This window comes from Nesoenas mayeri (genome assembly GCF_963082525.1).
Source record: "Nesoenas mayeri genome assembly, chromosome: 2".
In the NCBI taxonomy this organism is placed as follows: domain Eukaryota; kingdom Metazoa; phylum Chordata; class Aves; order Columbiformes; family Columbidae; genus Nesoenas; species Nesoenas mayeri.
The window spans coordinates 23,730,183-23,757,800 of record NC_137543.1 but is presented as its reverse complement, the minus strand read 5'-3'; the positions used below and the strand labels follow the sequence as shown (position 1 = coordinate 23,757,800).

The 27,618-nt window shown below is 38.6% G+C and overlaps 1 protein-coding gene across 1 annotated transcript in view; it reads right to left on the bottom strand.

The window, feature by feature from the left end:
• RGS22 (regulator of G protein signaling 22) overlaps window positions 1–14,688 on the bottom strand; it is a gene marked incomplete at both ends in the record, with an annotated part of 60,039 nt that extends 45,351 nt beyond the window's left edge. Inside the window, 4 exons of the mRNA XM_080364113.1 lie at window positions 2,318–2,539; window positions 10,431–10,493; window positions 13,985–14,013; window positions 14,664–14,688. Of these exons, the coding sequence (XP_080220239.1) occupies window positions 2,318–2,539; window positions 10,431–10,493; window positions 13,985–14,013; window positions 14,664–14,688 (339 nt within the window). The remainder of the gene's footprint in view (window positions 1–2,317; window positions 2,540–10,430; window positions 10,494–13,984; window positions 14,014–14,663) is intronic.
• Window positions 14,689–27,618: the final 12,930 nt, after the last annotated feature.

Below are 27,618 nucleotides of genomic sequence, written 5' to 3'. Positions count from 1 at the left end.
GGAGAAACTTCTTCACAGTAAAGGTAACAGAACACTGGAACAGGCTGCCCAGGGAGATTGTGGAGTCTCCTTCTCTGGACACATTCAAAACCCACCTGGACACATTCCTGTGTAACATCATCCAGGTGTTTCTGCTCCGGTGGGGGGGTTGGACTAGACGATCTTTTGAGGTCCCTCCCAATCCCTAACATTCTGTGATTCTGTGTGATTAAAGTTAAACATGTACTTAAGTGCTCTGTTGAACTGGGGTTTCTCTGAAGTACGGTATGTTGGATGCCAGCTTGTTTCTTTCCATAGTTGTGATCAATTCTACCCAACTTTGTGGGGTTTTTTCATAATATATTTCATGCCAAGTTTTGACTGTTGATAAGAAGATACTTACCTCCACATCAATAATTTGCAAGTGTGCATACACATATGCAGAGAACTTCAGCTTATCCGTAATTTTGTAACAGTCTGAGAGGGAAGTAAAATACAGATAAAAATAGCACTGGGTGTATTTCTTAGGCCTACTAGTCATTTTCATTAGTTATGTGCCAGTGATGGCCACTCACGGTGACTTTTTGTAGCAATGTAATATTCAAAGCAACTGTCAATCTCTTCAATCAGTGTGAAGAAAGCAGCTAAAGCAAAGAAGACAGCAGCACATGATGCCTGAAAGATCAAATCCTATTTGATTTGAACAGAACTACTTGATGCAGTTGGACTGGGATGACTTCTGGTTCAGTCATAGTGTAGTACAAAGAATGAAGCTGACTTCTTTCACGTTGTGTAGTTCCAGTAACCATTTTTGACATGTTGTTTTTTAGGCCATTTTGTTCCAGCTCAGCCTTGAGATGTCAAGCTGACCTGGATGAGTCATCTACATTACCTATCCAGTAAATGAGGAGTCAAAAGTAAGAAGAAACACCACTCTTTCACCTAAAAAGAAGCAGCGTACTGAGGCATAATGCTCCTCAAAAGGCCATAATGCTTTCCTTTGGAAAATGGCCCAGATAAAGAAATATATTCTTAAATAATACAGAAGCCCTGTTGCTGCAAACCACATGAAAGATGTAAGGAACAGAGAAATGGCTTTGATTTTGTTGAGAAAGGCCATCCATAGCTGCAATGTGGAGTTAACCCAGAGAGCAACATTAGCCACACTCGCACAACATTTCCCAGTTGAATCCTGAGAGCAAATAAGAAATCGAGAATAACTCTTTGAGTTTTATGCTCTCAAGCAAAGTATTTGTGAAAACAATTACTTAACATGGTAGGGATGTCTGTGAGCCTTGTCCTATTGTACCATTTGTCCATTTAGATGCAGATAATTACAATCTCACATTACTATCCTTTTATTAAACATCATTGCCTTTTGACCTCTCTCAACACTGTTTTCTTTCCTGAAAATCATTAAGCTTTTGCTAGGCAAACCAGCAGTTTGTTACAACTCCCTGATTTTCTCTCAGCTTTCCAGGTATGACATAATTTAGAGCAGCCGCCTCTAAAAATGTAGCAAACTCTTAGACTGGCCTTGAATGAAATGAACTGAATTCACATCAGTCACACCAATGCAAAGTAAGCAAGAAAGGAATAAAACAAGTATCCCAGTGAAACATTTTTTCTCTTCCAAAGCTATTGCTTAAATGTACGCTCCCACAACTAATTATACTGTCTTGTAGTCTCTCAGGTGCTTCAACTCCTTATTTTAAGCTGCCTATTTGGTACTGAAGAAAGCCCTGAAAGTAAACTGGTAAGAATACCAAAACCGATAGTGTCTGAGCAAGTTTGAAACAAGTTTTTTTTTTCTAAAATCCAACCTATCTTTCCATTAATTTAGCTTTCTTGTTGCCAGAGATTATTTTCTCTGGCCGTTTCGATTGATGCTAACCATGTAAATCCTTTGGGAATTAATGGAAGAGAGACTTACGTGTTGCCAGACCACAGATGAGCTCATAGCCACACACGGAAATTAATTAATAAGGAAAGACTGAGATGCATTAGTTTCAGTCAATTTGCACATTCCAGGGATCACTAGTAAAGTAACTGTTGTCATAATATTTTTTCTTTTAATATTAAAAAGTATTCGGACCACACAACTGAATCCTGCCCTACAGAGTCTTCAAAATTCTGTGCTACAGGATGTACATGTGTAATTCCATTCACTTGTCTGGTAGACACATGTGCGTTGCAGGGCATAATTTGGCCCATCATTATGTTTTCCTAACATAAATTAACATTTTTCCCAAGCTACCAAGCCAAACACAACAATAACTACTGCCAGTATCTCTACAGTAAGATCTAAATATAAACTCAGGGACTACAAGATGCTTACCATAGTGTTGTAATTTGGATCCATATTGAAGGCTGGAGAAGCACTGCACATTTTGGAGAGCTGCCCATCATTCTCTGCTTTCCTTAGAACATCATAAATGGGTTTTGGAGGTTTCTGATCATGTAAAATATTTTTCAGCTGGCTCTCCAGGCGTTGTGTGGCATCGTTAACTACTTCAAAAACCCCAAAGTCAGAGTTAAATTTAATCGGCTGGGCAAAAGTCTGCAAAAGAAGTTTGGAAAGCTTATAACATTGTAATAAGGGAACTTTTTCATTTAAGAAAGTTACTTTTTACAGTATAGAAGCATCCTACAGAATGCAAGCTGGTACTATGAGGCTTCTCTCTGTTGCCTGCTGTAGTTTATGTCTAGGGCCTGGAATAGTAATTTTTCTGCATTCTTGTTCTTTAGTCTCTTTGCTGCATAGCTTTTCAAAGCATTCCTACTTTTTATCTTGGCTATGCTTAATTGTCAAGAACTGAACTATAATATTCAAGATCATAGACCATTCTTTTTCACATGCAAATAACAGATCCAGTACACAGATGTCTAGAATACATAATTCACAGTGATGTTAGGAACTGTTCTGCAGGAGACTACTTACCGATAGGATCAGACCTCAAGTGTTATTCTCCTGTTCATTACCACAAACGATCAAGGCTTGAAAAGATTAGCAATGAAGTCGACTTTTTAAGTACAAGGTGTATCTGAGAAGGATGAATCTGAAGGTTTCTATATGTAGGAAAGGCTTTTCACCATATCGTTACTTGTAGGTCAGGCATCTACCAGAACCTATGGCCTGCAGTATGTTTTATTATACATCACTGGTTTAGCCAAATACTGTGTAATGCATGAGACAGACCAAACTACAATGTCAGCTATGTAATTGTAACTTTCGTCAACTCCAAAAAACCCACTGCACGTATACACATTAAAACAGACCCATCTTTCTTTCTTTGAGTTCTGGTATTAGGTATTTCCTTAAAAGCCTATCTTTCAAATTCTTTTACTTGAAATGAAGAGGGAAAATGTGAATGGATTTTACAGAAGTAATAGGGGATACCCAAGACGGTTGTGAATATGAGATTATATACAACCAGAGCATATAACCATCTCTGCACTGAGCTGGAGGACAAGAAGGCATGTTGTATTTCAGAACTGAAGAAAAGCCTGGCCATATCCAGACCCAGTGCCAAAATTCTTTTTGGCTTCATTCCAGGCAGGATCCCACCTGGTGTTTGTACAGTTGTCATACCCCTGTGCTTAATAAGATTATTTTATTTTTTCTGGGACTGTATTTTTAATTTCCTTGAACTTTTTCACATATTACATATATACACACAGACATAATTCATATACATACTATGCATGCTGAATACATGCTACATATAGTATAGAAATCTATTACAGACCAATTTTATTCTTCTTCACACCTATATAAGTCCAAAGTAACCACGTCAGTATGAGCGATTTTGTTGCTTCTGTTTGAAGCCCCCTTGTTGATCAACATCTTGTAGAGGAATGCCCAGGATCAAGCCATGTGGCTGCAACATGTGGTTACAACATCCCCTACTTAGCCCATAATGTCTCACTGTGGAGGCTCAGCCTGGCAAAGCACGTAGTGTGTGAGAGGTGTGAGTGTGCGACTGGTGCCTGTGACATCAGACTGCCACTGCTCACAGCCACGCACTGAATTGCATTAGTCTGCTTAGTTACCTAACTTCAGTTGAAATCATGGCTTGGTTTTTGTTCTCTGACACCTTGTGCTTCTTTTGGCAACAAATTTCTCCAGGGTGCTCTGCAGGTTTTAGTGGTTTTTCTCCAGATGTACAGAACAGCATTTTAAAGAGGCTTTTATGTGTAGTCGATTTCTCTATACTTCTTTCAGAACTCCTCCCAGTTTGCTACATGTACACTCCATGTACTTTCAAACCTAATTTGGGCTGCCACCAGCTTGTAAGTGACTAACTGTGCAACCTTAATGACTTCCAAATGTATTCTTTCTTATTTATTTTTTTCATGCTTTTAAAAGGGAAACAGAAGAAAATACACTAAGAAACAAGGTGCTTCAGTTTCTCAGGATTTGAAATGCTCTTGCTTGTGGAAAAAAGCAAACAAAGTGCAAATTCCATAATCCAGGGCTATGTGACTGGACATGGCCAGATTATTTTAGTTCCATGTTATGCAATTTGAAAACTAGGCAAAGACAACATTAGCTTATCACACACATCTACTTTTATTCAATCCTTTGTAACTCACGCTAAATCTCATTTTTTCAATATGCATTCTAATTAACTGCACAGAAAACACATGACAACTTTAATGTAGTGAAGCAGATGCTAGTATTAATTTTTAAAATGTAAATTGCATTGCTATTTTCTGAGTCTGGCTACAAATCATTTGTAAGACAAATATATTAATGGAACAAAGAACACACACTCATGAGACAAGAAGATTAAGACTTCATACACGATACTTGACTGAAAAAGATGGTTCTAGTCCAGACTTTGGGGTTTTGGACCAAGGTGTAGCTACCTGTCCCCAGGAGTATCAAAAGGCATGCATAATTCTTATATCAGGCAGAGCATAGCCAGTAGAGCCCCTATACTTGACACCAGCAAGACTACATCTGGATAACTGCATTCAGTTTTGGGTCCCTAGTACAAGAAGGATGTTCATATATTTGAGTAAGTCGAGCAGACAGCCACCAAGATGGCTGGAACATGTGTCCTGTGAGGAGAGGCTGAGGGCTTGTTTAGCTGAAGAAGAGTCAGCTCTGGGGGTACCTAGCAGCAGTCTTACAGTACTTACAAGGAGGTTACTGAGAAGATAAAGCCAGGCCTTTCACAGAGGTGCCTCAAGGGAGGACAAGAGACCATGATCATATGCTGAAACAGTGGAGTTTCCAACTGTGTCTATGAAAAAAGGTCATTGTGGAATGATTAGCATTGGAACAGAATGCCCAGAGCAACAAAGGAATCACTTGTTGAAGATTTTCAAGACAAACTGGAGAAAGTACCAAGCAAGCTGGTGTCAAAACTAAGCATTGGCCCTGCTTTGGTTGTGAGGCTGTACTACAGACCTGCCTGAAGTTCCTTCCAGCATGAGTGATCTATGATTCTGTACAAATCCCAAACTCTCATCAAAGTATTGTGTAAAAGCATTTTAGAAGACTTTAAGCCTTTCTGGGGGAAGTGAGTTTCACTTGCTTAAGAAAACTAGAATAATAAATGAGAACGGTTTTAGAAGTGTATTAAAAGAAAATATAAATCCTGACCTTCTTAACTCACCCCCACCACAAAAACAGAAGTGATAATGTTATGACAAAAATCAAACGGGAACACAAAACAAACAAACAAACAACCCCACCACAACTAAACCTGATTTCCTGTAGAAAACATTTTCCCAGTTACAGTCCAGGACAGAGAGGCTCAGTCAATCTCTTTTCCTCTCAGTATGTGAAAAACGTTGGAGCAAACACACAATCTAACCATTTCCACACATTACAAGCCACAGAAAAAAAGCCCAGCTTAATACCCTGTAGAGAACTTAAAACCTTTCCCACAAAAGCCAAGTGCTGTAAAATCCTACAATGTTTAAAAGGACAATAATCAGAGAGGTTTGTGGCACCACCAATATTCTAGGTCATTGAAATAACAAGGAATCTCTTCAGTGAAGATGCCTGTGTTAAGGAGCGGATGATAGCCTATGCCATAAAGGAAGGGGAAAAAAATATCCATGCCAATTTAATATCCTAAAAAATGTCTTTCTTACCCCACATTTGGCAAGTGCTTTGGCTTTTTACAGACAAGTAAAATACACTAACGAAAGATTGAGTATCAGTGCATTCTTCCCTGTATTCTCTCTCCAGCTTGGGCCAATTTTTCATCCTTTGAAGACAGAAAGGGAAAACTCAAGATCCAAATTATACCTCAAGATAACAAGAAAAAATAAGTCAGGTTTGGCAGAAGACTTGAAGCTTGGGATTCATACATTATCAATTTAGCACAATAAACAGGATAAACAAGGAGCTGAGAATATCAACAAGTAAGAAATCCATAGACTTTGCAAACTGTTTCAATCACAGGAAATTCTCCCTTTGAGACCAGTATGACCAGTGTAACTCAGTGTAATTGTCTCAGCTTCAGAAAAAATCTCCAAGCAAACAACAAAAAGCTGTTTTCAGATTGTGGTAAAGCAATACTATTAAACAAATAAACGATTGCATGTACATTTTTGACAACAAAGACATTTCTTAGCTGTCAAATACACATTGAATATGGTTTCAGCTGAAGAATAAATAGAATCCATAATTCTGAAACTTAAATTTATGCATTTAACTGAAGGAAGGCAAATTTCTCTCACTCCTCCCAAAACAGAAACCAAAACAGCATCCATCACCATGTTTCCAGGATATCAGACATATAAATCTCACTGTTCTCTGCCTTAACAGTTTTCAGATATACTTCAGATACACTTAACAAATGTGTAAATATACTCACTGCATCCCACCCTGAGCAATGAAGTTTGATCCCAAGAGAAACAGAATGACCACAGCTTGGCCACCTCTTAGGTTAAGGCCATGAAAGGGTGGGAATGAATAGGGACCTCATCCAGGAGTTTTGCCAAACCTTCCTTAATACAGGTATGTGTGTATCATAAATAAATGTCAGTGAGAGTACAAACCAGAAGAGAATTTCAGCAGCTCTAAGAAGGGCCTGGAAAATGCACAGAGTCAACAGCAACTTTCCCATTGACTTTAATGAATCCAGGATTTCCCTTCTGTTGATGAGTAAGACACAAGTCATAATGACATACCACAATCTAATTAAGAGATAAGAGAAAAGCATTTTTAGTAAACAATAAGAAGAAGTTGGGAGAGCTTAATTCGCTTCCTTTGAATGTCAAAGATAGCAAACAAGTTTTAGTCCTGGGTAAGACTCAGGCCTTGCTGATGCAAAACCCTTTTTAAAAAAGGTTGTGTTGGCACCTGCAGCCTCCCTTCACACACCTGGAAAAGACAAGAAGAAACTAATGAGCATGTACTGATGCCTTGAATTGATGCACTGTAATTCATTTTCCTTTTTTCTTTTATGAGCAGAGAGCTTTTGTAGTGAGAACAACTTTCAAAAGTAGTTGTCTTCAAAACTGAAGTCAATAAAACTGTCATCACTTGGTATCTTTCTGCTGCAAGGGAAACTCACAGCCAGGGTATTGCAAGGAAGAGTGACATCTCCTCACCAGGCATCAACTGAGGTACAGTGAGCTCTTTTGTCTCTAGTGCAACTCTTTGAGGTCACAGAGAGGAGTGTGTGTTCATCAGGATCACTAGTAACTGGAAAGTGAGGGGTAAGGCCCCAGTATAGACTTGGGATAGAACAAATAACAGGCAGCTTGTAGAATGCAGGAGAAATTATCTGCCATTACTGAGCTTTCTTACTGAGATCTCCAACACCAGGCTAGATGGCAATTTCTGACTTCTGAATTTACATTCCTGGCTAAACATGGAATCATAGAATGGTTTGCGTTGGAAAGGATACAGTTGGCTTTCTGGGCTGCAAGCACACATTGCCAGATCATGTTGAACTTCTCATCAACCAATATCCCCAAGTCCATCTCAGGGCTGCTCTCAAACCATTTTCTGCCCAGCCTGTATTTCTGCTTGGAATATTACATATTTTTGGATGTTTTAAATACATGGATGAAAGATTCAAATTCTAGGCATGCCTGACTAGCTAGAAATGGAAACATATCCAGGCCAATGTTTCTCCTAAATCTTTCATTTTAGATTAGTTACTAAGGAAGGTGTAACTCATTTGTATGTCATGTAATTTGTTTCTGCTACTGTGAAATCACTGTACTACCGGCAACAAGTGCCCTCATGAGGGTTTTTGTGTTATTTTATATTTCAGAAATATTTGCTGTATGAACTATCCTTCACTACAGTACATAGATATTTGGAGTACCTAGATATTAATGTCAGATTGTATTGAACATTATTATAACAACAGGATCATTTAAAGGACATACTGTAAATCAAAGAAAAAAACTCTGTTGCTGCTATAGAAAGTCCCCAGTGATATTCTCCACACACTAGTGGTGCATTATAAGTCAATGCAGAGGCAGTCTTTTAAAATAAGCATATGCTACCTCTGATTTCTTGTATCAAGTCACACAATATTTTCAGTTTAACTTGTTGCCTAACTACTAACACACCTGGGTAATACTGTTACCAGGCAACCATGTATAAGCACAACAAGAATAAAGCAATGGAAATCTCAGTGTGGTGTTTTAGTAGAAGCCTTCTGAGAAGAGGAGGGAAACTGGGAATATAAAGTATTCAAACCACAGAACTCAAGGCATTAATAGAACTTAATCCCGAACAGGGCCGATCCTCAGAAAAAGATCAAAGAGAAAATAAAACAAATTATGAGAATATTACAGATAAAAATAGCTAATAGAGCATCTGCTTTCATGAAGATATGTAAATAGATATGACAGACCACACGTCATCTTAGAAAACCACCAAGATTACCAGCGTAAAAGTGTTTACTCAGGAATGTCTGTGACCTCTTTTCTCTGGGCTTCCAGAGCAGTCAGGAGCGCCTGGAACAATCGCTGCGGTTCAGAGCTGCTGAGCTGCGCCAGGACTGCCGGCTGAGGAGTCCTCTGAGGCCAAGGAGAATTTTGGCCCCTAATAGATGTCCTGAAATCTGTGCATGTCCAAGGAGACCCAGAGACTAAGCAGGCTGAACTTATTACCCATTTCATCCTCTGTGATTTGGGGAAAACTTGAAGCATAGTTTCCAAATAAGCAGCAGAGGTGTTGAGGATGGTATTCCTGTGCTAAGAACAATCTGGCACACAGAAGGAGGCCTGGGTTTAAAAGCTACATAGTTCAGCTTGGATTTAGGCAGATATCCTAAAGCAGCTACAAGGCTGAGGTTGGGGGGAAACAAAAAATCCAGCCCGCTCACTACACATTTTCTTCCACCTGCATCTCCCCAGCTTTGCAAAAATTATTCTTAGGAATCTTGCAGCGTGATGAAAGCATGTAAAGGCTGAGCTCCTGAGAGAAGTCAGTATCACTGCTATGCACGAACTCCCCACTCTGATACAGAGGTAATACCTCTAGATCCTATTTTATGATAAAAAATTGACACGAGGAGCCCGTTCTACCATCCTTAGTTCTGCAACTGCCATTATGGATTTCATGTACTTTTACACAAATCTGTGGTGCAACTTAAGAGAGCACACCTATGTATTTCAATAGTGGCTGTACCATACTCTTACATCCAAGGATCATCAAGAAATATTCTGCCCTTTCCTAATGCTGGTGGTGGTCCCTACCAAGCAAGTTGCAGAAATGGGCATATATTCTCATAGTGTAGCCTGTTGGGTGGAGACAATGGAGATAGTCAGGACCGAGACTACTAAGATGAAGTTGGGAGAAGTTGCCGCATTAAGAGAGCAGGACAGTACATGTGCCTGTCATGAGAGGGTGGGGCGGCAGGGTCATTGATGGGGAAATGGAACAAAATATAGGGCAACTGGTTCAATATAGGTTACTGGGTATGGTGGTTTAACCGCAGCTGGATCAGCACAAAGAAAACAGTGAAAGACTGCATCCTAGCTGAAGATGGGAGAGGAAGAAGAAAGGAGCACCAGCTTTGAGGTCTTAACAGCCATGAAGAGAGAGTTGCTTCCCGAGGCAAACTTGTTATTAATCACTGAGTGTATGCCCAGAAGAATGTAAAAGGACAAATATTTATTACGTCAGCATGTCATGATAAAAGTGGACTCTTTATGCTTTTTAAATAAGTATTTACATCTCTTTTTCATTTCCTATTAATAGTATTTTGGTGCCCTGTGATTTAAATACATAAATTTGCAAGAGAAAAATCTGTCTTCACAAGTCCAGGTACTGTGGTTTTTTTCCTGACAGATAGTAACATTGAACAGTAAGAGTTGCTACCACTAAAATACAGACATATTGTAAAAGCTATTTAATTTCCCAGTGGCAAAATGCAAAATGTTCTAAGATGGATTACTTTACTACTAATCTTAGTAAGGTGTTTCTTGTATTTTGCAATGAATTTCTGTAAGGTACTTACCGGAAGACTCAAAAATTCGTTAAAGTAGTCCACAAGCATATCATCTGTGGCTAAGAATTCTTCCTGCAGAGAGACAAAACCACAAAGCAAGGTTTGTACTAACCTGTGCTAACGTGGTTTGAATGCACTGTTGCCTCAAACAATTACTTTTCCATAAGATATGACATGCAAACTTTTGCAAAATGTTATTTCCCACTTCTGATACAACGATTGCATCTCTGTGATATTCTAGGCATTGCATATCACTGAGGTGATAAAAAACACATGTGAAGGTAAATCTTTTGCCAAAAATGTACAGATAAAGCCTTCATAAACCAAACAGCTTCTAAAAGCTGGAAATTTACTTGTTTACTGTTGAAAAAATGTGCACAATCTAACAGTCAAGAAGTGCCTCACATTATACCTTTCTTTTTCACTCCTGGGAAGGAGGGGAGTATAAAATCTCACCAAACTCCATTTCTGTACCCACACTGCTGTTTGGGGATGATTTGGCGGAATTCACAGATGTATAGTTTGGCTCATCAAGCAAGCTCACCAAGTATATGCCATACTTGGAATCTGGCAGCACTGGGAAGCTTTCTGTTGATTTCATCACAAGTGAAGACTGCACCTGCAGGTGGTTTTGGACTCTTTCTGACCCCTACATTTTAAATCCTGTTAACAAGACTCAAAAAAAATGTAGATTTTTTTAGATTTTTTTTTGCTATTGACAAATCAATAAATACGGATCCCAGTCTTACTTCTACTGCACTAAATACCATCCTCACCACCCTCACCTTCCATTTCAATTCAACAGAAGGTAGAACATTATTCCATTGGACTTCAGAAATCTGTCTTCAGTATCATGAAGACTTCTGAACAATTTTTAATAGTTTTGGTTTCTTGAATATTCTATTATTTCTGCCTTGCAACACAAGGAAAATGCACCTAAATCAAATGCTGATATCAGCAAAGATCCTGTGACACAATCTTTTTCTCTTTGTTAAGCTCATAGCACTGTAATACGCTACTGAGGAAGGTTGTGTACAGTGTACATGGTGGCACTTGTAGGCAGGCAGTACTTTGATCGAAACTCCACAGTGTCTAACCTAATTAAACATAGCTTGTACCTAGGTAAGAAGAAATCTTGGGCTAATCTACTTTCCTATGAACCCAGTAAAGCCCCTGTGTGCTGCATGACAGGCTGGAATCAGACCTAATAGTTTTTGCCGAGCCTTAGTCTGCCAATATTTATTCCTTAGCACTTGTGGTTGCTGCTATGACCGATACAGGACAGGCAAATAAGTCCATGCTCATTCCTGGAAAATGCTGACAACACTGAAAGCAAGGCTTTCTGCATTGCAGAGATTGTACTTTATTTGGATCACAGACCCACAGTCCAATGCAGCTGCAGTATCATGTACCTAGAGATGTTAAGGCACTGATTAGGCAGGAATCATAGAATCGTAGAATCCTTTTGGTTGGAAGAGATGCTTAAGATCATTGAGTCCAACCATAACTAGCAGCAAACCTTGTCCCCAAGAACCTCATCTACACACCTTTTAAACACCTCCAGGGATGGTAACTCCACCACTTCCCTGGGCACCCTGTTCCAATGCCTGACAACTCTTTCCATGAAAATTTTTTTCCTACTATCCAATCTAAGTCTCCCCTGGTGCAACTTGAGGCCATTTCCTCTCTTCCTATTACTTGCTACTTGGGAGAAGAGACCAACACCCTCCATGCTACAACCTCCTTTCAAGTAGCAATAAGGTCTCCCCTCAGCCCCCTTTTCTCCAGACTAAACAGTCCCAGTTCCCTCAGCTGCTCCTCACAAGATCTGTGCTCCAGACCACGCACCAGCTTCGTTGCCCTAGCAGAATTTACCCAAGTGTCTAACCCAAAGCATTTTGAAGTCAATAGAAAATGTTAATGCCACTAGGCAATCAATCAGATCCAGAAATCTCAACTCAGCAAGTATTAGCACAATTAACAACAACAAAAAATTATTAAAAACAAGCTGCAGTCTGCACCACATTTGGTTTGGGTAATGCACAATTAGATTTGACACTGATAAGGGTGAATCTGAAGACAGCTAGTTGTGACAATACCCCATGTAAACATTTTGTTGTTTCAAAGGACTCATTCAAAATAATTTCACTTATTACTGACTGAAATATAAGATCTTTAAGAATATGCAGGTAACATGTGTTTTTAATTTGCCAAGGATATAATTCTCTGTAGTCCCATATAACAGCAAGAAATGTAAACACAGTGGTTGATTAAACAATAAAATGTTTATGATCTTATTAATGCAAGCTTTACTACTTACTGATCTTACTGCATCTATACTCAATATACTTTTATCTGGTTTTTGAAGGTTTTCTTGTGGTCAGGATTTTCATTTGAAAGCATAATTGCACTTTCATATTTGCACATTATAGGTTATGAAGTTGCAAATACAATATTATAGTTTAGATTTTTGTCTCAGGAAGCATTTTGCTTCATTTCTTCCCATGCCATCTTTCCCGCTGCACAGTCCAAATTATGACTAGAAAAGCTGCCTTACAATTGCAACTGGAGGTCAAGGTTTGCTAAAAATTGGTCCAAAACTGCAATTTTGCTTTCCTGTCATTTGTGTACAAATAGGAATATCCTGAGCCTGATTTCTGACACTCTTTTAACATGGGAAGGAATTTATAAATCATTTTGGCAATGGTATACAACCGTTTCTTAGATATTTTGTGGAACCAAACCTAATTAATTTTTATCTGTAGTATTTGAGAGCTTTTTCTATTACTGCCATCACAAAAAAGTACAGCAACACATAAATATTATTAGATGCTAAAGGAAATGCTGAACATGAGTAAAAGAGGCACCATCTTGAAAGGTTTGCATTTCACATTGCAGCACCCACTAAAATGATAAATAACTCTCCACTCTTGAAACATATATAATAAATGGCATCCTTAAATGTCAAAAGTTAAAGTCAGTATAAAACCTTGATCCTACATAGAGGTCTGACAGCTCCATGTCCTTGTGTGAAGTTTACCTGGAGTCAGACATTCCTAGTCACACAAAGTAGCCTACAGGCTCCCAAAAGGGATAGCAATAAATTTATACCTTAAAATACACAGTTACAAAGATATCTAAACTGGGGAAGAGGCAAACGTGACCTAAGCTGCAAGATTTAAGGTGTAATTTCATATGAGGTTAATATCTACCTTCCAAATGAGAAGACAAGCATCAGGAAAATACTACAAGGAGCTCTGAGCAAAAGGTAAAGCAGAAGATTTTTAAACCTATGAAGCTGACCCTTCCAGTTGATTGTTGCCTTCCTTCCTTCCTGTTTTCAGCCTTATTCTCCATGGTTTCCTGTTACTTTGTTTTTCCTAATTATTTTCAAACTAAGGGGTTTTTGTGTGTGACAAAACAGTAAGAAATTACTCAAGACTCCATACTTAGAGGAAAGAAATGAGAAACCAGACAACGGTTTCCAAGAACTTTTTTTTTGCCTTTTTAGCTCTACAGTTGCATGACAAAACAAATGATCAAGCCTTAAAAACCATACTTACGAACACTTCTTCTGTTATACATGGAGGCTCTGAAACACAAAAGAGAAATATCATACATTATCCAAGCAATACAATCCAGCTTGCTTAACTATGATTACTGAACAGAAACAAAAAGTACTGAGGCATGACAACCTTCTTGGATATTCTGAAATAAAATAACTCAGCCTGAGGAAACAAAATAAACTCCAAGAACATGTAGCAACGTTGACCCGTGCATAAAAAGGCTGACTATCACAAGAATTATTTAAATATAATTAAAGTATTATTTAACTACATTATTTCTCAGACAACAGTGAACTTTTTGTCAGCTTTCCTCTGCAAAATTGATTACTAGAAGCTTACTGGTTTTAATCAAAGCAGAGGTTTGTATGAGACTCTAGAAGGCCTGAACAGCAAACATTACAAATCATATGATAAAAGTCCAAAAAAAAGTAATTATGGGTGTTCCAAAATAATCAAATCTCACCCATTCTAGGATAATATTCCATCTTTTGTGATGCCATTTGGAAGGAGTAAAGTTCTCTCTTCAGACTGCTGAATTTTGCTGGGCAAGTTTAAACCTAGCCGTTCAAAACCTCCCTGTTTTGCATCGCCACCGCTCTCCCCGAGCCAACCCCCTGGGGTCAGACCCCAGTCTGACACACTCGGTCTGTCGCCCTGTGTGGAAAGCGCTACGTACCAGTGGTGAGCCGCTTCGACCGCATCCTGGACCTACACACGCAAGGGCCGGCACCCACACCCGCATGCTGACGGCCTCATTTGCCAAGGTGAAATCTTGACTGCAGACCAGAATAGAAGCTGTGGAGGTCCTGGGCCTGGCCGGGGACAGCGGGTGTGCGGCAGGGCAGGCTGGCTCTGCGGCGTGGCCCGCGGCACGGCAGGTTGCTATGGCACTGCAAACAATGCACAGCGTGAGGTCAGCGGGAAGCAAATCCTTCCAGCGCTGAGGCAAAGCTCCCTGACACACTCACAGCTTAGGCTGGGCCAGATGCACTGTCCCCCTGCCCTGCTTCCCCCATGAAAACGGCTGAGGGACCACTACGGTCATGCACACAGCCCTTGGCCAACAGACACAGAGCTTAACCAATGAAACGGCTTGGTTGACAGAAGTTTCTGGACCACTACCATAAATTACCACAGCTCAGATTCAACTAGTGTATAAATAGAGCCCACTGGCCACCCCCGTGGAGCTGGTGTTTGTCAGAGACGGGAGTGGGTTGTGAAAGGCTTGACTCCTTAGACTGGCCCTCTAAAGACCCTTCCCCAGGGACTGAGACACCTTTCTGACCTGGGAAGCGGTCTGGGTGCCCTTGAGAGTCTCCATTTTGACACAGAGCAGGAAGATACACATTTTGCATCATCACTCTATTGTTTTGGGATCTGATCCCCTTGAGTTTGAGTTGTGTGTGTAGTAATCGAACTCCTAACTGGTATCAAACTTGTGTTTTATAACACTATCAAAGTGCTGAATAATTTTGGATAAACCCTGTTTGTAATTGGTTTTCTGCTAAGCAGCTCTCGTTAAATAAAGTCTGTTGGGAGCCTATTGCCTGCGGCTCAATGGACCTTAGGGGTGTCTCTGTGACACAGGCACACTGCTGATATGGCTCCCAAAGAGATGCCTGTGAACTAGGAAAGTCAGGATATTTGCAGCAAGAAATTAAGTGCTCTTTTCTCAGCTGACCTAGGTAGTTTTTAGTCCAAAATTGGATTCTACCTTCTCCTACATCAGCAAAGCCCTTCAGCCATGTGGGATTTTTGGTTTAAAAAGATCTCACGCCATATGACTAATAACCAACAGATTTAAATAATGTATCACATAATTGGCATCTGTAAGCAGGCTGTAAAGCTTGATCCCCAGTAACAAAGTCAGTCCTATCTATGCTAGAGAACTTCCACTGTAGTCAAGTAAGAAAAGTCGAGGAGCGTCATATTGCTAAGGCTGAGATGAAAGCTGGGCTGTTTCCTGACAGGTACAAACAGCTCCATTGTGATGTGCCAGAAACACAACCTGCAGCCTTGGCAACAGCCTTCCCTGTTTCCTCCTGCTGCCAAGGCCCAGACCTGGCTGAAATCCAAAGGCAGCTGCATTTTCCCCCAGCTGGGGGAAGGCTTAAAAATAGCATAGGTAGAAGGAGAAGACACATTAAGAGACAGAATAGAGCCTACTCCCAGCATCTTAGTTTCTTCCTTGGCTTGAGGAGGTATTCCAAGAGCTAAGAAAAAGTCACATTTCTGGTACAGTCAGTGAAAGCTGTGTACAAAGAAGGAATTCAGGCTCCTATCTGAGGATTTCAGAAAACTTCAGGTGTTCCACAACTGGGATCTGAGGACATCCTGCCTAGTGAGTACCTGATCCTAGAGCTGCGTAAATTCTTCAGACACTTTCAGATCTTTGGCTTGAAAGTTCCCTCAAAGGTTTTACTGCTGCTTATTTCCAGAACAGCACTGATTTTGGTAGCTTGGCATAAATCCCATTGGGATGAATTGTACAAGATGTCACATATGCAAGTTGCCTGAGGGGCTCCTTTGAGAAGCCTAATCCATCAGCTGCTCTTAGAAGTTGACCAAAATGCACCAAGAGCTTCCCATTCCCAGCAAACTCTGTCATTTGTGCTCCCTTTGACAAACTGTATAGTATGTGCAGCCATACCCTTCAGCTGTGAAAAAAAGGATTCTTTTAATTTATACATTACTTTGGTGGAATCCACGATCAAGTAAAAACAGAACAAATGCTCAGAGACTACAGCTTCAGTCCAGGAATTAATGACTCTCAAAAATGAACAAGCAGTAAATCAAATATCATGGAGGCGGGGAAAATGGCTTCATGTCCTAGAAACACAAAGCATTTTGCACCCTCTATTCCAGATGTGCATTCTCATACCTGAGAGTGCCTGCCTGAATACAACAATCACTGCTCTATTTACTAAATGCCAGAATAATGCCACTTGTGATTGTTGCAGTGGAATATTGTTAGCTGTCTGATTAGGTTTTATGAGTGCATTTTGTGATTTTTTTTTTCCACTTAACAGAAGAAAAATATTTCTGAAGATGTAAGAGATAAGCTAAATAATATCATAGCAAAGATACATGCTTCAGCCAAAAGTTTGATATGTATTAAAAGCATATTCAACAGAAGCAAATAGTAAAAAATAAAGATTCAAAGTTAAGTGAGCTATGGAGAATCTAAATAGTATGATCAGTATTCTGATGAAGTATTAACTAGTATTAACTAGTCCTAAGTGATCTATGCAAATTCTGTTCAATAAGACATGACAAAGAGTAACTTAACACTGAATGGCATATATTTAAACGCAGGATTTCTTAGTGCTGTGTATCAGAACACATTCTATTGTGATTATTAAATATTTCAAATAAGTATTCCTAGCATGCATGTAAGAGAAATATGCATAACAAGATAGCCTGTAAAATATAAAATGAAACCTTTCTAACAGGTAGACAAATCGCACTGCATTTTGTATGTAGTGCATCATCTCATTACCAAGCTACTTACTATGATTTCAAATGATCATTCCATTCCTTTTCCCTCTGCCCCTTTTTCTTTCTGATGTAGGTTTAGACATTGTCTTTGGTGTGTAACATTCTCTTAAACTTCACTAGTTGTTTGTAATTTTTGAAGAAAACACAGCACACCTGCCCGGTCAAAAGAGATAATTATCCTGCTGTATTCAGCATTGGTGCGGCCTCACCCTGAACACTGTGTGCCGTTCTGAGCCCCACAATTTAAGGAGGATGTGAAGGTCCTTGAATGTGTCCAGAGGAGGGCAACCAAGCTGGTTAAAGGGCTGGAAGGAATGTCCTGTGATGGGCAGCTGAGGACTCTGTGTTGATATGTTCTGGAGAACAGGAGGCTGAGGGGCAACCTCTTTACTCTCTGCAGCTTCCTGAGGAGGGGACGTGGAGAGGAAGGTGCTGAGTTCTCCTTGGGATCCAGTGACAGGACATGTGGGAATGGTTCAAAGCTGCGCAAGGGGAGGTTCAGAGTGGGCATGAGGAAGCCTTTCTTTACTGAGAGGGTGGTCAAACACTGGAACAGGCTTCCTAGAGAGGTGGTCAATGCCCCAAGCCTGTCAGTGTTTAAGAGGCATTTGGACAATACTCTTAATACCATGCTTTAACTTTTGGTCACCTCTGAAGTGGTCAGGCAGTTGGACCAGATGATCACTGTAGGGACTCTTCCAACTGAAACAGACTAGTCTAGAAAATAACAGAAACATGACAAATGCGCCTTTTTAAAATATTAGAAATGGAAGTCACAAGTCAGCTTAGATAGAATTGAAGTTTGGAAGCGAGTCAATTTTTTAAAAAGTCCTTTTTCCTTCTTCATCTGGTATATTTTGGTATAAAACTCTTAGGTCTTTTTTCTCTTTGTAGTGTGCTTCAAAGATTGTGTTTTGGAATAAGGTCATCAGGTCTTATGGAGAATCGATTAGCAGTCCTTATCACATTCTCATTATCTTAGTTAACAATACATTTAGGTGAAATATTTCGTGCGTGTGCAATTCAGTCCTGATTTTATATTGCCAGTTAAATGTTCACCAGCTGGGGAAGCTAAGATATAAAATTAAGCTCATTTTCCTCCTTTTCCACATTTTTCTCATTCCATGCTCTTCTAGTATTTTCATTGTGATTATTATTTAGCTCAGCAGAACTGCAGACCTGTAGAATGTTTCATAAATATAGGCAAAACCATGATCTATCCCAAAAAGCACCTGATTTTGTAACAAAAGATGAATGGCTGGACAGGATGGAGAATAAGTTCTGGCAAAAGTGATGCCAGTAAAATTCTAGACCAAAAAAAAAAAAAAAAAGTAAAAAGACTACAAGTAGGTTTGAAACTATTAGCATTTTGAGAAAGTGGTGATCTAGCAGAGATCTGCAAAGGAAGACAAACAGGAGGAAAATGTAAATTGGTCCTCTCCATCCTTGTTGGCGTCTCCCTCCTCTGCTTATTACTGAAGAGCCATTTGGAGAAGTGAACTTTCAGTCAAGACTTCAATGTCATCGTACCTTCCTCCACACTTCTCAGAAATGTATGCTTTCAAACATTTACCAGGGAAAGTGTTTCAAAGCATCACCCAGGCAAATCAGATCAAAACTGCTGAGACAACTTCGCATTCACAGAAACAAGCATGTAAGCTATGCCAGCTTGCTGGCTGAACAAATGTCCTCCTTGCAACTTGCTCAAATAAAGACATAAATTGGATTGCTTTATTAAATCCAAATGCACGCTTGTGTTTTTAGGTGCTAACCTGAGCTTGATTCCTGGCAGTGGTCACAGTGAAGTCATTAATATTCTCATAATTAATTACTTGTTCAAAAAGTAACAAATGCTACTAAAAAAAAAGTTCAGATAGGCATCTAGAGGGATCTCCAAGGACAGCTATGGAACTGTTTCCCATTAATTTTCAGTAGAAACTCCCCATCTCACATATAGGTGGGCATTTCGTCATGGGATATCTTTAATACCTGAATATCTTCACAGAAATCCAACTGTGGTTAAACGTAAATATTCCTCCTTCTTTGGATGACTGCCACATACATTTTCACATTTACATCTGAAAGCAGCAATCTCATAACCTGGAAACAGGTGCTAGGAAACCTGTTTAAATATTGACTGCAGAACTGCCAAAATGGGAGTTAGATCCTGAGAGGAAATCACAAACTGATCATCAGACAGCTGGCCCTTAAATGCCTTAAATTATTCTGTTAGCAAAATGACAATCTGCCTGTTGTGGTGGTACAGCCTCTGTGTGTTGAACCTGTTAGTTCTGTGCCTGTCAGAAAAAGTTAATGCAGACACTCAGGAAAACAGTTATTACAAATATGAAGACACAAAAGAATTCTGAAAGAAAAAAAAAAATCCTGAAGAGGAAAACAAGAAAGTGCTTAGAAGGAAAAAAGGAAGAGCTAAATAGTAAGGGAAGAGATACAACATAGCTTTGGTCTGTCAACATTAGAAACCTTTTACTAGTGAAAGGAGCTGTTAAAGGGAAGGGCAAGACCAAAGAGCTTGTCCTTTACAGAAGTCTCTATTTGGATTGTCACTGGAGGATACTCTTTAACTTGTCCACATCACCAAGGGACCAAGGATTCCTGTAACAATCTTATTCTAACCAGGAAAAATTAGAAGTGTTTTATCAAGTTTTAAGGCTTTATTTAAAGTTTAATTTCCTTTTGCTTAGTATGGGTCTTGGAGAAGATAAAGGGAATACAGAGGCATACCCAGAAAGTGAATCGGAATTTGGAAGGACCACTTAGCAATTTGTGATACGCATTAGTACGCTATCTCATACATCTTGGTTACCTACTTCATACCTGCAGTCATCTGATCCCTTCAGAAATTTGTATTAATGTCTTAAGAAACAACTGCTAGAACCTTAGGACAACATCATGCTATCTTTTCTAATTTTGGAAAGGAGCATTAAGACTTAATTGAAAAAAGTACTTAGCAGGATTGTGGTAGCTCAAAGAAGTGTATTAGAAATAAAATCATTCTGAGAAGACAATATGAAAATCAGGAATCAAACGACAATGCAAGACTTTTTTTTAAATGGCATGGTGCATAAGTTTACAGCAAGGCAGAGAGAGTTTGTTGCTAGCAGCCCTACTACAGTTAACATAGTATAGTTTTCAGCTGAACCATAAGATACATATCAGAAGAAACACTGACAGTTTTTTCTCACAGAGATTTCACTATCAGGGGTGTATCATAAATGTTGGAACTATGTACAAAAGACCACATTGTCACTGTCTATTCTCTGGTTTTCATGTAGATAAACTGGAGTCATATTTTGTAATACGTTTTGGCTGTGCTACTTTAAGCTTTGCAAATTTACCACCACTTCTTTCTTTTAGTTGTGCAAGCAAATTTTATTACAATTGCTTTTTTTTGGTGGGGTGGGAGGCAGGGTCTACTTGTAGCTTGATTAGAGTCAGGTCAGTTACTTGATCTTGGCTTACCATGTGTTCTAGCCAACAGAGGAGCCAACTAGAGGCATATGAAGAAGGTTCAGTGGATAGGAATAACATACACCAAAAGTACCAACTATGTCCTTTGACAAGTTTATCTCCTGGCAGTAGGTGGCATATACCCAACAAGACACACGAAATGCATACACATATTTCCAGTCCTGCTCTTACAATGGAATAGATGTCAAAAACAGTCCCCAAACCCAGGATTCCCCAGCCAAGAACTAGGATATTGATGCAGGATATTATTGATGGCGTCAAGCCTGAGAATAGCAGCAGTGATGTTTGAGACAGTACATCCCACTGACCATCAGTTCCCACCTTTTTGTGTTATACTGCCATGGCTGCTTGTGTAGCTGTATAGTGAAGCAGACTGAGAGACTGATCCATCTGAAAAAAAAAAAAAGGGGAGGGGGGAGCGGGGAGGGGGAGCGCAAACAAACCAAAACCAGGAAGTGTTAAAAATGGTCTAAGAATCCATAACTAATAGATGTTCCGTAAGATCTCAGTAATGCTTTAGAAAATCATACCAAATTACAGCTTTATTTTGTATTCTAATTTCCTACCTGTTTCACTCCTGGACTCCAGAACTACCTAGTTAAAGAATAAAAAACATTAAGTTCCCACATCCTCACCCAGTTTTCATTTAACAGACTAAAACTAAAAAAATACTGCTATTCTAATATTGTTTAAAATATCTTACATGGAAATACTTAGCCCCTTCCAAATTTTGAATTTATAAAGTCAGTATTTTCCCTTTGTTGTTCACTAAAGCAATCAGAACATCAATTAAGTATGAATAGAATGCGTATGATAAGATTTTTTTTTTTTTCTGCGATCACTTAAAACCTGATAGAGGAGGCACTTGTAGATTATCCATACTTTGTAAAACTAGACTGGATTTTATTATCAAATACATTTCCTGTCATTGGGAAATTAAGTTCGGAGCATGCGGCTCCTGAAACTATCAATTCTCAAATACTTCAACTCTTCCATGAGAAACTTGCATTTTGTAGCCAACACCAGGCTGGCATGGAGACTGCCAGATGATTCAGGCCCATAGCTGAGAGAGGAACTGGGCCAGCAGGCGCTGTTTAGGCCAGTCTATGATTCTACGATCTTGCCTGGTTGCAGTAGGACCTGGCTGTGTGCCCAGCACAGCTTCACCCCATAAAGGAGGCTCAGGAGAAGTAATACCATCTGAATTGCTTCCCAGGATGCCACTCTTCTCTTGAAGATTTTGGTATGCAGCTCCTGGGGGTAGGAATTACAGCCACACTTGCTTTAAGCTATTCAAAACATTTTGCACTTGTGATGTTGAGTTAGCATGTAAGGGTTAAAGCAGGAGAAAAATAGCTAAAGTTCTGTAAGAAGAATCTTTGGTGCCCCCTTGTGATAAACTATTTTTGGCGACAGAATGTATGCATTTGAAATCGAGGACTATTTTCAGTAAGAAAATAGTCAACTATTAAGATAGTTTCACATTTAAGTTAGCTAATTGACCAAAGCATTTCAAGAATTAGTTTGTTTTGTTGTTCTGCATTCTGTATTGTATAATATTCTCCCTGGACTACTCTATGACAATTATTTAAACCAAGGAAAAAGTCCAGAATGGGAACTTAGTACACCAGTGAGCATTTCTATTTGAAGCAGGAAAAAGGACCCATTTATTGACAGAAATACTTCCAGCAGCAAGGCTGGAGAAATAACTGTGTCTCAATAATAGATTTTGTACACCACAACAGAGTACCTAACGGGAAACAAAGGAAAATTGAACCTGAAATTCCAGTGTTTTGTGGGAGTTTTTCAGTACAAAATCTCTCCAAAGACAGGAGAATGTTATCAACACAATGAAAGCTCATGTTTAAAATCCAACTGTATTTCTATCACCACGATCTGTGTAACATCTATCAAAATGTGGAGCAGGAAAATGTGATTCACACCAGAAGAAAACTTAATTTTGTATCCCAATGGTCTATGTAGGCTGGATACTGAGCTACAGAGTCGAGGCAGAACAAGGCATTTCCAGGAGATGCGTTCTTCAGGCTTCGAGTAATGTATTACACAAAATTCAGTACTTAGGGAATTTTAGTGTCCACTCGTTAAACATGAGATAGAAGTCCTCCATTTAGGCAACAGCAGTTTAGGATGATAATTAACTTTTTTGCTAAAGTAGAAGACCACTGCACAACTGCTGACTAATTCTGCAATAACCTTGCAGCTCCAAATGATGACTTTAACAAGTGTTACTTTATTTATCTAGGGTGTCATTATTTCCCAGATAGTTGTCCCTCTTTTGCCAGAAGTTACTGTCCTCCTACTTCAGCTGGTTCTAGTCATGACACAATGTCTAAGTTTAATCAGCTTACAGAAATATGTTTTTCACTAGGATTCAGGACTGAGAAGAAGCAGCTGAATACAGGCACAGTTTCCACATCCCATTTGCCAGAGATTGAAGGGGCCTACAGAATTAAGTACAACAACTCTTGCAGAACTGTTTTCAGAACAGGTTTTAGAATGCAGAGGGGAAAAATTAGAGGGGTTTTTAACACCTGAACTCCAGTCTCCAAGTCAGAGATCTATTTTTATATGAAGCTCCTAGTATTCAACATCAGTTTTTATGAGTTCGTTTAGAACACAATGACATCATATTTTTAGCTGAAGAGGTGGTTTCATTACTACTAAACCATTAGCACCCAGCTCAATCAGGCCTTACTAGCATTTAGACTTCTGACAAGTTTGGGCAGGTTCTAACACTGTACAGAGGCTTGGCAAAGTTAAGAAGAAAAAAAAATAAGTCTTTTTCGTAATGAGAATTTCAACTGATCAGAGCTCAGGAAGTCAGAAAGTAAAAGCAGGCTTTGTTTTTGTTTAACTAAAAATAAACACAGAATTCCCAAGAAGCAGTCAGCTTTTGTTGGGGCATCTGACAAGTGATAACAGAATCTGCTAGAAGTTTTACATCAAAAAATCCTATAAGGTTCACTACAGACAACAAATATGCACTTACAAAAGTATTATCACACTGAATATTAAATCACCGTGAGACTGAAGTAGAGAAGAAAAAAATGCCTGAAGCTTAGTAGTACAAAGTGTGAAGTTATTTACTTATGGTTCTTTAAGAATTCAGGTGAAAAATCTGGGATATTTTCAAAATTAGTGAGAGAAAAACATGGCAGTACTACACCTAGTGACAAAACAGTGAGTATGCAGGAGACAAAAGAAATGCTAATCTTATAATGCATGGGTCAAAGTATTTCTCCTAGAGAAAGTAAAGCCCTGTTACTATTCAAGGTCTTGGAGGTTTAATCTGTAAGACTGGTTGCATAGATTCGAAGAACAGATGCCAATGGAAGCAGTGGAGAGTCATTAAGACAATCCATGAAACAGAGGTTGTACCTAAGAGATGAGACTAAGTTCAGAGGTTTTTTTGTCAATGAAATAAAGAGTGAGTGGGTATTAATGCTATGCAATCATAATGTTGGGGAAGAAACTCTAAGGGGAAGAACAGATGCATAGAACAGCTATTTTAATAGCAATGCTGGGGGAAAAAAAAGAAGGCAACTGGTTAACTGAATAGTAGAGCAATCTGGAATAGGTCAAAGATCATGAGACAATATTCTATCCAGTTTTAAGACAGAACTTGATGAGTTGACATAAGAGCTGGCACTAGACTCCAGGAGTCCCTTTCTAATCTGTGACTCCTGTATTTCTTCATGTGCCTATGAAAACAGAAAGAAAAGGCATTACTTTTTCTATTAAAATTAACCTAAATGACCTAAATTGCTTAAGGAGTACTAATGAATAACCAGGATATGGAATAGGAAAATAATCTAACAGATATTGATGAGCTCTGTAATATGACAAAAAATTTTTTAATAATTTTATCTAGTTAGTGATCAAACATACTAACATTCTCTATCCTATAAACAATTCAAAAGATTTATAATGATTTTTTTGCCTAAGCTCTTCCATACTTGTCACCAAGGAAAGAACGATCAGAGACTTAAGTAATTTAAATTTCCTTCTCACAGACCACTTGATGTTTATGGTTGCTGCTCCAAATAAAATATTTATGAAGTAGAATCCTTGCAGTAACATCTGTCAGCAGCAAAAGGTTACATTTAAGAATTCTTTTTTAGAATGTAAATCCACAGCTCTGGCTCAAAACATCACCTTCAGGAATCTAAATTCATTCCCTGAGCATGCTTTGTAGGCAGTATTACTCCTCCCACTATAGATCATGCCTGTCTAAAGGGAAGTAAGGATTGCAAAGATAAGGTTTTCAGCAACAAATAAGCCAAATATTATCCTGGACATTAAAATTAATTTCATTATCTCCATCTTCCAGACTGAAAGATGATTCACTCCTCCCTTTCCAACAATCTGTTGTAAATTGTAAGAAACACTCCTGAGCTGGAGAGTAATCATGGACAGAATATTCTAGAAAAGTCTTGACCATTGTAATTTCTACCCCAGGACCACTTTTCCATCCATCATCTTTGTGCTAGCTACAAGTGTTAGTAGCTGCCCTTAGATATCTGAGAATTAATTCAGCCTAGTTGAAAAAGAAAGATGCTAGACATTAATATCTACACTCCCTGACACTCAGACTGATTTTTGTTTGGGTTTTTGTTTTAGTTTGGGTTGTGGGGTTTTCTTGTTTTGGTTTGGATTGGGTTTTGTCTTTGCTTTTACAAAGTAGTAACCTATGTTCTCCCTTACTGTTTCATTCAAGTCCAGACTCACATAGCTTAGTGGTATCTGATGGACACTGATTGAGGGATGCAGTATACAGAAAAGAACATACTAAGGGGGACTCAAAAAAAGTTACTTCCACTCTCCTACACCAAAGACTTCATTTCTGTCAATAATGCAATTAAATATCATTAAATAATTTATTCCTTTTACCCAAACTATTAGAAGGTATTAGGTAACATCTAATAGAACACAAAGTATGTTGTGGTTATCCTTTCCCCGTACATTAAGTATATCACTGTCTTATTTCTCCCTTATGTCAAGGAATAAAGCTGGTTTTATAAAAATAAAAATATCACTGTCAGAGAGAAGCATTAGCCATGGCCTTCTTACATCACCTCAACTCTGGTGTAGCAGTGGGCAACAGCAGAGAACTCATTTCACCTGAGCACCAGAGCATAGTTACATTTGTGATAGACAAAACTGAACAAGAGACATTTGATTCAATAAGATATTTTTGTGAGGCAGATTTAGAAGGAAAAAAAAAATAAAGTTTTAAACATGTCAAAACAGGGGGGAAAGTTTAAAATTGTGGAGTAGGTTTCAAGTATTTTCCTCCTCTCAAGCTACTCTTGTTGGATGGATGCTGTAGATGTCAAAGATATGACCTTTAAAAACAAATAATGCCTGTATCAGAGAAAGTCTACTAAATTTATTCTCTCTGAATTATTCAGATATTAGCAAGCACAAACCTTTGGATAAGGTCACACATGTCTTACCAGAATTTTTTCCCCAAGTGGAAAGGATACATAACAACTGATTCTTAAACTGTGTTCCTATATGGTTTTCCATCCAAAGGTGCACCTGTTTCAGAAAAACTTTCAGAACTATTAAGAAAGATTTTAAAAAAAAAAAACGCTTGTGCCTCATGTATTTCTGGACTGGACTGGAATACCACACGTCAGAAAGCGAGCTAAATCCTCTGTCATAATTCTCCCATCAATTTCAAGAATGCAATTAAAGTTTTATATATATATTCACACATATATATATTTGAGATATGAAGTACATTGGTATTCAGCAGAGGTAAAATGCAGTGATGCCAATGGCAGTCTGACATGCTATGACATGTTGTACTTATTCTATATTGCAGTTACTAACATCCCCTATTTGATAGTTTGGCTATAAGAAACAAAACTAATCCAAATGAAATTATTATAAAATTATGAACTAAGTGCATTCAGATTCTTGTGTAATATAACTTCCTTCCTAGAAAGTTCTTAATCATGTGAGTTTAACCTTTAACAGGAACTATTAAACATCTCTAAAAATGTATAGTTATTTTATACCTAAGAATAGAAGAACCAATCAGATAGTTTTCTGAACTAAGTTAAAATTTAAGTAGACCTTAGATAGTTCTAAACGATTAGGGAAATGCAAATATTAAACAAATCAAATACTTTAGCAATTTTCCTACTTGCAGTTTCCTCCTCTGTAATGATCTGCCATTCTTCCTAAACCAAAACTATATACACACATACCTCTATATTTCCTAGCTTGTCCTAAAATCCTTCCCCTCAATTCTTCCCTCAAAACCAGTTCAAGTTCTACTAGCCAAACCCCAGGCAAGAATAATGCAATGGCTTGGCAAACGCAAATAACTGTGTAATTAAAGTGTTGATAATTTTATTCGTGCAATAAACATGATTTTTCTGGATTATGTATCAGGTTTATTCCTTCTTTAATGATACCATGTTTGGTTAATAAAGTTAGCACTAAACCTTCTATGGCATTTTACTAAGCATGTTGTTCCTTCTCTTTCCAAACACTACGTGGAGCAAGTATGCTAAAAATATCAACCAAACCAGTTGGAGATGAGAAATAGGAAGTGATGTTTCTTGAACACCCTGAAGTGAATTATTATGATCTATTTGTCTTAAACA